This window comes from Xiphophorus couchianus, chromosome 14 (genome assembly GCF_001444195.1).
Source record: "Xiphophorus couchianus chromosome 14, X_couchianus-1.0, whole genome shotgun sequence".
NCBI classification, from domain to species: Eukaryota; Metazoa; Chordata; class Actinopteri; order Cyprinodontiformes; family Poeciliidae; genus Xiphophorus; species Xiphophorus couchianus.
The window spans coordinates 5,989,295-6,000,100 of NC_040241.1; the positions used below are offsets into that span (position 1 = coordinate 5,989,295).

A 10,806-nucleotide genomic window follows, 5' to 3' on the forward strand; every position below is an offset into this window, starting at 1 on the left:
CGATTGGTTGCTACACTGGACGGATGTGTCAGTCAACCGCTGTCGCTCGACGCAAATGACGGCGTGAGAGAGTTTAAAGCCAAAAAACCTGAACAAAAGACGATTAACGTCAGGAATATTGGAGACTAAAACTCAATACGAAGGCTAAAGACTGCACTTTTTTTTGTCAATTTGACTTAGAAACAATCTAGCGTTCATTCTTGTAATTATTCATCTCCATTTTTAGATTCTTAAAAACTGACAAATAATTTACGTTTCCACAAAATAACATTAAACTTGGCCATGGTTACAAAATTTGAATTTATGATTTTTATACTTTTTGAAGACTGCTGGCCACTCAAGACAATTGCATATAAATTCTGTATGCGGATAAGATTTGCCCATTTCTACCATAAAATTGATCGGGGTTTTAATCCTTTACAGGTGACTGCAGTTGCTAAATACTATGAAATTTAAATATTAGCTTGTTATTATTTAGAATACAGAAGGGCATTTTAATTTTTATTTATGCTTTAAAGCTCAGCTTCAACACAAGTATTGTTCCTTTGATAAATCATTTTATTTATTTTCTCTAAACACACATACATTGATATGCATATTTAAAAAAAAAAAAAGAAGTTTATTACAAACAACAGCAATTTATGACTGCTAAATGCAAATTAAAATATTATACAAATGCACATTTCTTGCTATCACACAAAGGTGGTGATATTTTTGAGTGAAAACAGAAAAACGTTATTGCATTAAGTACCAGACAGCGAGAAAAAAATATGTCTATGTAAACATCTGGCTTTAGCTGTTGCTTTAGCTTGATAGTCGAAAACGGATTGAAATCTAAGCTATTAGCATCAGCTTTTCTTCATAAGGATACTTTTTTTTCCCCAATCTAACTTTAATTTAGCTATTTATAAAAACAACAAGAGCAATGGTTTGTCTCATGCAAATGACAAAATTGATCCTCAACGCAAAGCTTCCCATGCATTCCACAAAAGCTCTGCCGCGAAACGTGGTAAAATATGGGAACATAAGAGATCAGCAGTTCAGTGTAACGGCAACATCATAAATAACTTTCTCCAGTGACTAAAAGGGAACGTCGGCAAGGTCATGCTTTCAGTTTTCTTGAAAACGAATCTGAAATAGAAACAAATGAGCACTCAAGTCAACAAATCATATAGTAAAACTCACGTTAAATTAAGCAGACAAATTGATCAAAGTAAGAGTTAAAAAAAAAATTTTTTAAAAAGTGTGAAATACCTTTGATGTCAGCCATCCGTCGGCGGCTTCGTGGTAAAGTTCCATCCCTCTTCGGAACGGACTCCGGCGTTCTCAGCACTTCCTCCAGGCGGCTTTGCTCGTCGCTTTCCTGCATGGCGGATCAAAAGTAGTTTATTCAGATCTTGTGGAAGAGAGGTACTGTTCAAAGATTCTATATTTCACATGGCCCTGGGTTAATTTCCCTCTGCACCCACATGTTTCTGCCAAATTGTCCCTTTAACAGGTAAATGTGTCGAATGGTTTGGTTTGGGAGTGTTTGAAACACCAACCTGTGACGCTGGAGTTAGATGACCTTTCCTCCTGCCCACAGGCGTGCTGGGCCCCGGGCTTTCACCTCCGATCTTCTGCCGCTCCCTCTCCCGCTCCCTCTGCAGGAGGACGGCCTGCCTCGTGGACCGGTACTCCAGCGAGAAGTTGCTGATGGTCCTGCAGAAGTCCTCCGCTCTGGTGTCTCGCACCATGGCTCGGGAGTAACCCAGGAACATGAGGAACGAGTGGAACCTTGAAGAAGGAAAGACAAACGGCAGGAAAAACGATAAGTTCTAAATCACGGGCGAAGACGTTCAATGTTCGGTGTGTGGTAAACGTGTGCAGCGTGCCTGTTGACAACCCGACGGTGGACGGCTCTCAGGACCTTCAGCCGCTCCTCGCACTCTTTGAGGATCTTGGGCAGTTTATGACGGAGCGAACCCTCTGGAGCGAACATCTCCATGTCTTTCCCTTTCCGCTTATCCCCTTTTCCTCCTTTCCTCTTTTCCTCAGCCTTTTCCAGAACCTTCAACTGCTCCCATGATGCTTTGCACATGGCCTCCAGCTGCGCAAAGTTGGACTGGACTAGAGAGTAGTCACACTGCAGAGATGAGGGAAACCTTTGAGCACCAAATGTAACTTTGTTTAAGTATTAACCTTTTTGGGGGGGGGGAGGGGTTGTAGTTATTTCCCACGGTGCGCACCTTGCCGGCTTTAGTGACGGCGGTGATGTCAGAGTAGAGGTCAGAGGATTGTGGGTAGAGCTGCAGCAGGAGCACGCAGACGTGGTGCAGCAGCGGCTGGCGTGTGTGCGTGTCCCGCACCTGGGACAGCTTTCCAAGGTAGCTCAGCTCAAAGCCACGGGCCTTGGGGGAGATGAAATCTCTTGTCAAGCATGAATGAAATTAAGTAGAAATGAAAAATGAAACTAACAGTTGCGCTCGCTCACCTTACAGCTGTTGAGAAAGTTACCGATGGCTAACACGGTCGCTAGGATGCACCTGAAGGTCTGGCTGGTGGCCAGCTGCTCCATGGCCAGCTTGAGGTGGAACAGAGGCTCAGCGATTTCCTATTAAATGGACGGACACACATATAGAGGGCATTGTGGGAACTAGAAAGCACACTGTTCCTGGCAGAAGTACTCATTAGTTGTTACAGTCAAGGATTTTATATAGACTCACACGACTTGGTGTATCAGATTTTAAAAAGTTTCACAACCGAAATATGTGACAAGAGTTTCGGTCAGTGCTGGTTGGCTTTAGGAGTTGTGCTCTGTACAAGATTTTCCCCACAACAACGACACGAAGTGCGACAAGATGTTCCGGTCAGAGGAAACCATGTGAGCAGAACATGTCGCTGGAATATGTTGCTAGTTGCCATTAGCAGCTTGCTAACAGGCAAGCGAATTAGTTTCTTGTTAGTTTAGAGTTAGAAACTTGTTGGAAGCAAGTTGTTTTTTAAGACAAAATCTATAAAGAAAGCAGCCCTCGATACAAGGCATAGCATAAGCATTTCCAGTGACATATGAGATCTATTTGCAGTTAGCAACAACTTGTTGATTTAGTTGTTGAGTGTTAACTTAGCAATTAGGTTACTTGTAGTCCTTTTACTGGATTTTAATTTGAGTATGACACTTTTTTTGTAAATTGTGTGGTTTTTTTTGCTGGTCCATATCTAAAATACATTGGATTTTGTGGGTGAAATGTGAAAATAACTTCATCGGGATATATGGTTTTTAACGGTACTGTAGATGAGCCAGAAGGTTCTGTGTTTTTTTTTTTTTTTAAATCTTTGGACTTTGGAAGAAACAGCAGAGCCACATTTTCGTACCATTCTGAGATCAGTCAAAGTGAGAGTCACAACAGGTGCTGCTGTTTCTGTCTACCTTCTCCAAGGAGTCGTAGTCCAGAGCGAAGGTCCAGAGCTGAAGTCTCGTACTCAGGTGAGGTATTTCCCCCAGAGTGAGCAGGCACAGTTCAGCCTGAGCCAGGGAACCGTGGGGGTTCTGGGCCTTGGCTTCGTTGATCAGGCAAAGCTCTTCCTCTGTTGGGATCAGAGCTTCCAGTCGCTGTTATAGAGGAAATGTGAAAACAGTTCAAACTCGTGCTGGAGAGAGCAACGTAAACGCCCTGTCAGAACAAAAGTTTAAAGGTCAAATACACAGGGCCGGTGTACCTGAAGGTCCTCTCTGTCCAGCACGCTGCTGTCCATGCTGTAGATAGCAGGAGGGAGGAGGCGAGGCGGAGGCAGGCTGCTCAGGGCGATGGTTATGATGTTACTGCGCTTCATGCCCAGCACTGAAATAGACGACTGCTTCTGTTGAAGAGAAACAGGCAACACACTGTTACGATGCGATATCATGTTTCTTTGACTGCCTTTTGATTGCGACACATAGATTTCGATGCTTTATAATTTATAATTAGGTCTATATTTGGATGCTTGCGTCATTTTATAAATCACATAAATCCTTCAAAGGGTATGGATACCAATTTCTGTCACTATTTAAAAAAAAACAACAACTTGACTCCAGTAAGCATGACATGACTATGACTATCTCTTAATGAGATAGTTTCTCATCATTATAAGTTCTCATAAGATTGAAAAACGACCTAATAATTATGACTTTCACCTAAAGGGTATCTCATAACGACATACCTAAATCATAACTGAGAGATACAAATTTATTTATTGCTTTCATCAAAGTGGAATCAATGGGCTTCCATATGTTTGAACTAATGTTTCCTAAAAAACAAAAACAAAACAACAACAATGTTTCGACCTAAATTTAAAGAATACAAAAAACACACAAAACCTGAACATTGGAAATAAAATGTACCTGGTGATGAATCTTCAAACATCACCATTTTGCTGCATTGATTTTAAAATCATTCACTTATACACCTACCACAAATTGAATGACCCAGTTACACTGAATTTAACTGAAAAAGTAATGGTTAAAAGATTACTGTCATGACAGCTTTTTGATTTTGACTGGATTTTCACTAAACTTAATAGCTGCTGATGACTACAAGCTATTTTTATTGATCAACTGACTTCAAAAACCATATAAAACTGCCAAACATGGTGACAGTTTCAACAAATATGGAAGAAACACATTTTTGTAAGCATTCCATACCAGTGTTGTATAGTAACGAAGTAAAAATACTTCACTACTTTACTTAAGTATATTTTGGAGTACTTCATACTTTCCTCGAGTATGAAAATTTTTGATGACTTTCACTTTTACTTCACTATATTTCCGAACTTAATTGCGTACTTTTACTCCGATACATTTTCAATGTGTGGTTTAGTTACTCGTTACAAAAAAGCGAGAGAGAGAAACAAAGTGTTTTGACCCCACCTACTGATTAGCAAGTAGCAAGCAGGCTACCGAACAAAGTCTGTAGCCTGCTTGCCTGGGCTTGTTCATAACCTCCAATAGGACACACCTGTTTCGCTTCTCCCATTAAACACAAAGCAAGTCTCGCAATCAGCAGCAGCCACATGGAGGAGGAGACGGAGACCACAACGACTGCAACTACGTCGGACACGGCTCCAGGGGAACCACCCGCTGGTGATGAGAGCCCATGGCCTTATTTAAACACAATATACTCTTTCGTGGGTGTTAAAGATTCGTCGTACCGCATGCAGTTTATGTTATTCCTGCCTGAAGATGTGGAAACCCTATCTTACAAAAACTCCCCGTCCAACTTGAAGAAACACATCGAGGTAACGTCTTATGAAATGGTTATAATCCTCCTGTTTCAGTAACTATAGCTTGGTCACTAGACACTATTGTATTGTGAAACGTTGACCATAAATGAACTTTGTTTGGCATTGTTTCAGTTCCATACGTGGTGTATTTAGCTTAGGCCTAATGTTGACTGTAGCAGGCTACCTAGACTCCTCTGTTCAAGGGGGGACAGAAGCCATAGCGATAGCAATTTAGACTAAATTTAACGAATATAGGAAAGGCATGCAAGTTCAAAACCAGGTTTACAGATGCCAATAAGCTGCATTTCCCTCCCAATTCTTTTTTTCTTTTGCATAATGACCAGTTGTGTGCACCACCTACTGACTGTAGCATTGACTGATTCACTGATTTGTGAAGTAGAATAATCGTAACAGCTCTTTTTCTTCATGTTGGCCGCATTTTCTGTACTATTTATTTTTCTCATTTTCAGCACTGACCTTACTTGAAGGGAAAACTTAAGGCTTACAAAAACTTTGTATTTTCTGTCCTGGAGGGTTTACTAAGAAGCTGGTTCAGTTGTAAAGCAGGTTAAGTTAACCTTGTGCTATAGGTAAAGCACCTAATTTTCTTAACTAAATGATGCCTGCAGGTATATCTATTAGCAGGTTTAATTTTGCCTGCACTTGGTTGTGTACATTATTTTAAGTGTATTTGACAAGTTTACCAAAATATAAAAAAGTCATTCAAACTGCATTTGCCTTGTTTTACTTTTTACTTGTACTTTTCATTACATTACTTGAGTACATCCATTTTTACAGTAATTTCCATACTTAAGTACAAGAAGTTTCAGATACTTTAAGACTTTAACTCAAGTAACATTTCAGTCAGTGACTTCGACTTTTACCAAAGTCATATTTTGGAGAGGTACTTATACTTTTACTTGACTCTGAGATTTCAGTACTTTATACAACACTGTTCCATACTACTGCTTTAATGAAAACACGAAATCATGTATTTTTGAAATTAGTGGAACGTCCAAAAGTTTTTGTGCACATTTGTAATGGAAACTCAGCTATTGCTACATCCAACCCTCAACACACACAGAGACTTACTAAATCAGCGGTTGGGACTGACATAAGCAGATCGCTACGCTTGGTTGACAGTAACACCCTTTGCCATTTTGTCTTTTCATGAAACACTTAGAAACGGACAGAAGCCATTACAGTAGTCCTGGTTTCAAGGGTTTTATCATTCTCACCTGCCGCCCAGAAACCACCAAAAAACTGGTGCTGGTGGCCTTAGACTCAAACAAATACTCCAGGCGGTTCGTGTCCAACTGCACTGGCTCCAGCCCGGCCCATATAGTCTGCTTCCCAAAGCGGGTCATCCTGGGAAGCGGGGTCAGGTTCTGGAGCTCCCTCCAGTGAAGCTTCAGGGTGTGGCTCTTAATCCCTGCACCTTTAGATGGTGAAGGTAAAGCGGGAGGCGGAGGAAGAGGTGGTGGAAGAGGTGGCGGAGGAGGTGCCACGGACAGGTGTTGACTTGGTGGTGATGTAAGGAGCCCCTCGTCCTCTTCACTGTCGTCTTCATCGAAGAGGTCAGAGAAATCCAAGGTGTTGAGGCAAAGGCACGCGGCCGGTTTAATGATCGAGTCCCAGGATTGGTCAAAATCCCAGGTCAGGTCTTTGATTTGATCCGATTCCTTCATTGGTATCTCTAAGAAATGAAGGTGTTATAAAAAACTCAAAGAAGTTACTTTTTCCTCAGCTGACTCCAAAAGGCATACCTCTTCTTCATCCTGAAAACGAACGAAAGTCTCGTTGAGGATTTACCAGACCTTGTCTTCCGTGCCTTTCATTCCTCACAGAAAAAGAACTCCTTGCTTTTCCTGTACTGTCTCTTCTCACTGCGCAGTCAGCCTCCACCTCACAGACACTAAATCTCCATCTGAACATCTGTGGATGCTCTGCCTCACTTGTCCACCGCAGGAGCGCAGAGCTCCCACACCCAGAGTCCCAATTTCTGAGCCACCTCTGGCCGATCCTCACTCCACCGTAACCTGTAATTGCCTCGGGTGTCACGTTTGTTCCCTCAGATGAGAAGCGTCTGACCTAAACGTCCGCTGTTGTTCTTTTGCAGCAGAGCTCTGCAACCTCAGAGAATTCTTGTGAGCCTTGATGGGCTGTGTTTAAGTCCTGATTCCAACTCTGATGAGAACATTCACGGAATGCCTTTCCCTGCTGCTCTTTCAGAAATGCCTCCGCAGCTGCCCTCTGACTTTCATCTCCCCGTGTGTGTCCAGCGAGCATTTGGAGAGCGACGAGGGCGAGGGATGCACTGGCGCATCGGTTATGGTTTATTTGAGCTGCGCCCTTTTCCTTAATTTCCTTATCGAGGCCGAATCTCCTGTTTGTGTTGGTATCAGGGTGTATACACAAGCCTCTTTATCTCCTTCTTTAGATCTGTTACTTCCATCCTCTTCAGTTAACACACACACAGAAGAGCACATCTTGCTTTCAAGCAATTTCCTCTGTCAGTTTTATGAAGACATATTATTCTTACATAAGTTCTTTTTTAAGTAGGGCGGTGAACTTTTTATGGGCAGGATTGCTCCAAATATGCAGGAAATATTCTCTTCAAAGCAGTACAACACTATTGTCACATCAGTAGTTACTTGTTTTGAAAGAAAGCCAGGTGAAGGATACTGCAAGCAAGTTCTAATCAGATGAGACCATGCAAAACACGACGGGGAAGCTAGTTACTGGTGCAAAAGATTGAAGTACAGGGCTTCAAATACATCGTCAGTGTGCATAATATTATGAGTATTACATTCCATATGTCATAATCTCACATAAATAGTATATTTTGCCTATCGGATGGAGTCTCACTGCAGTAGATGCTAACGATGCCGACGTTGGAGGGCATTATTGACCCTGACCTCAACCAATCCCGTACAGAATTGATGTTTGTGAGTCACGTATTTGATCAGGTTTAGGTTTTATGTTGTATTTCCCTTCCTGACGCAACCCTCTGCATTTTCCAGACGTGGGACTGGTACGAGGAATCACTGGCTTGTGACCTCTTATGGCTGTGTTTCTATCGATGTAACGGTGGCTATGCAAAATATTTGCACACGGCGACTGAATTCAACAGGATGCCACAATTTTCTGATTTTATTTGTAGACACAAAGAAACTTCTCAGTGCTTGTCTATTGCATTAAATACCAATAAAATACTTAAAGGTTTGTGAGGCAAAATGTGAAAAGACTTTTGGACTGTTTAGAACGGGTTTCTAAAACAGTATTTGGTTTGTCCCCAAGGGTCTTTCGCATGGTCCACATGCAACCTTAATGAGGATCCCTCCCTCGGCCATTAGGTCTCCCTTAATTACACTTTATCTCACTCAGTAGCCCTGCTGTCTGCTGGCGGCAGCAGGACTCATGGGAGAATTCAGTCAAAATGAGTTCCATTTGCAAGACTTAATGCCGTTTAGGCATTTATTTATCAACACGGCATTTTAAAAGTCTGCTCCCAAATATACATATTCGCTGCTTGTCTTGGGAGTGTCTAAAGTTTCACTTCTTCCGCCTCCACAAAGACAGCTTTTACTCACAAATAAACAGACAGACTTGTTTTGGCTAGGCTCCAGCTACCAGACCCGATAAATGCAGCTGCAGAGTTGCGGGGACGATGCGGCGCCCTTACAGAAAGGGACACGTTTTCTGTGGGAAAAAGCAATTTTCGGGATGCGAGGATGTTCTGTGTCTGTGCGGTAGTGGCTGTTCAAATAAATGCTGGCTACTCTTTCCCTCTCTCCCCCTCTTCCTCTCTATTGCGGGTCCCTACATGGCTACTGAACCGACTGTAGGACGACCCTTAACAGCGCCAAGATAACGATCAAGACAAAAATCACATGTAATTGCTGCATGTTTGAGGGTTTTTAAGATGTCAGGGTCAAAAAAACTGAACTTTGGTTTCGTCGTGAGAAAGGTCAGCTTGAAACGGAACACTCTTCCAACATGTTTAAATGTAGTTTCGTAAAACTCAAGCCTGGTCTCATTTCTTTTTTAACACGACGCCATTATTGTGGTCTTGAAAACTTTACGCGTCTCCACAGTGGCTGTCGAGACGAGCTCGCACTACTCAACACTTCAACCGTGCACCGTTTTGCTTCAAGTAAACGTCTCATTTTCCTCAAAGACAATGACATACCGGCGTACCACATTGCCTCGCAGCACGTATTCAATGCATGTGGCAGCAGTGACCTGCAATTCCATGTCCAGTAGGTATGCGCCTTTCTTTGGGAAAGATGATTTAAGGGTTCACAGAACCACTTTTAAGACGTTTTCCAAAGCAAAGGTGGAGGGAACGCAACATTTCAAGTTTTTTGCATCAAAACAACATTTTTTTCCCCCAGCAACTATTTCACTTAAACCAAGACTATTTGAAAGACGCATCTTTTAACACACAAAGGTTGATTTCCATCATCTTCACAGTGAGCAGGATGGAAGGTGAAATGGAAAAATCTTTATTCCATTAGATCCACACACGCTCTGAGTATTGCTCTCAATTCAAGCGTCGGTCCTTTAACAGTTTCCTAAACACACCCATAAAGTTCACGTAATGCTCAATACACAATAATGTAAAACACTCTGCAAACTCATAAACCCTGTGATTAAAAATTGATTCCGTCTGGCCCTCACAACACAAGTTAAACAATTTCTTTAGCAATTTCCTTTCTGCATGCACTAAACATACATTGTCCCTTTGATTAAATCACAATTTAATCAAAGTTATCTACCACATTTTTCAGAGTGAGAAACACTAAATCCACAGCGAGGGGAGCAAAACAGTGGCATCAGTTCCCAACAGAGCACTTCAAGCAGGCCTTCAGTAAATTTTAAACCAACTGTTTCAAATGTTTTATTTTCTTTTCCTATAATTGGTCATAGTATCTTTGTTTTTTATCCACAATGATTTTTTTTTCTGATCCAGCAGAAAGTATAGCAATTTATTTTTATATGACAGAATACATTGTTAGCGTAACTACAGAATGTTACGTAACAACATGTGGGGATAAAATACATGAACATTCCTTTTTGGATACCATTGTGTAAAGTAACATCTATAAGGTAACACGAACAAGATGACACCAATTACAAGTTGATCAAAAATGGCTATGATCTCAGTAACTGGCGTGTGTATTGTATCTGTTCAAATCGCATTTTATTGCGCATTTCTATGTCGAGTATTTTTTTTTAAAGACTGCTGTTAAAGAAGAAACAAAGATGGTGTCCCTCTTTTTTTAAAAAAAACATATCTTCATGATTTGGAATAATAAAGGAGAATATCTCACAGATCTCAAGTTACCAGCAAAAATTTCAAGAAGTCAAAGAATTATTTCACAATAAAAACATTTCAAAATATGGATTTAATATTAATAAAACATGTTGTTTTTTTTTGTTTTTTTTACGATTTTATACTTTTATTTACTCTGTACAGAAATAAAGACAAATGAACATAGCGCCACTAATCTCAGAATTCCGTCTTTAAAACTAAACTCAACATGTCAAGATATAAAAAGGGGG

The 10,806-nt window shown here is 41.1% G+C and overlaps 1 protein-coding gene across 1 annotated transcript; it reads right to left on the minus strand.

Annotated features, from left to right (window-relative positions):
- Window positions 1-711: 711 nt before the first annotated feature.
- Window positions 712-10,596, minus strand: LOC114157122 (FH1/FH2 domain-containing protein 1). Its single transcript, XM_028037925.1, has 9 exons — window positions 6,477-10,596; window positions 3,700-3,840; window positions 3,410-3,592; window positions 2,474-2,593; window positions 2,229-2,390; window positions 1,875-2,125; window positions 1,545-1,776; window positions 1,255-1,363; window positions 712-1,131 (listed from the first exon to the last, which is right to left on the minus strand). Exons 1-9 carry the CDS (start codon window positions 6,924-6,926, stop codon window positions 1,103-1,105), a joined length of 1,677 nt encoding a protein of 558 aa, XP_027893726.1. The 5' UTR covers window positions 6,927-10,596; the 3' UTR covers window positions 712-1,102.
- Window positions 10,597-10,806: the final 210 nt, after the last annotated feature.

Excerpts from the sequence above, each read along its gene's own strand:
- LOC114157122 (XM_028037925.1), bottom strand. The coding sequence starts at position 6,926 with ATGAAGGAATCGGATCAAATCAAAGACCTGACCTGGGATTTTGACCAA. Across the intron at positions 3,841-6,476 it reads TGGTGGTTTCTGGGCGGCAG|AAGCAGTCGTCTATTTCAGT; the intron begins GTGAGAATGATA and ends TCTCTTCAACAG. Across the intron at positions 2,594-3,409 it reads ACTACGACTCCTTGGAGAAG|GAAATCGCTGAGCCTCTGTT; the intron begins GTAGACAGAAAC and ends TCCATTTAATAG.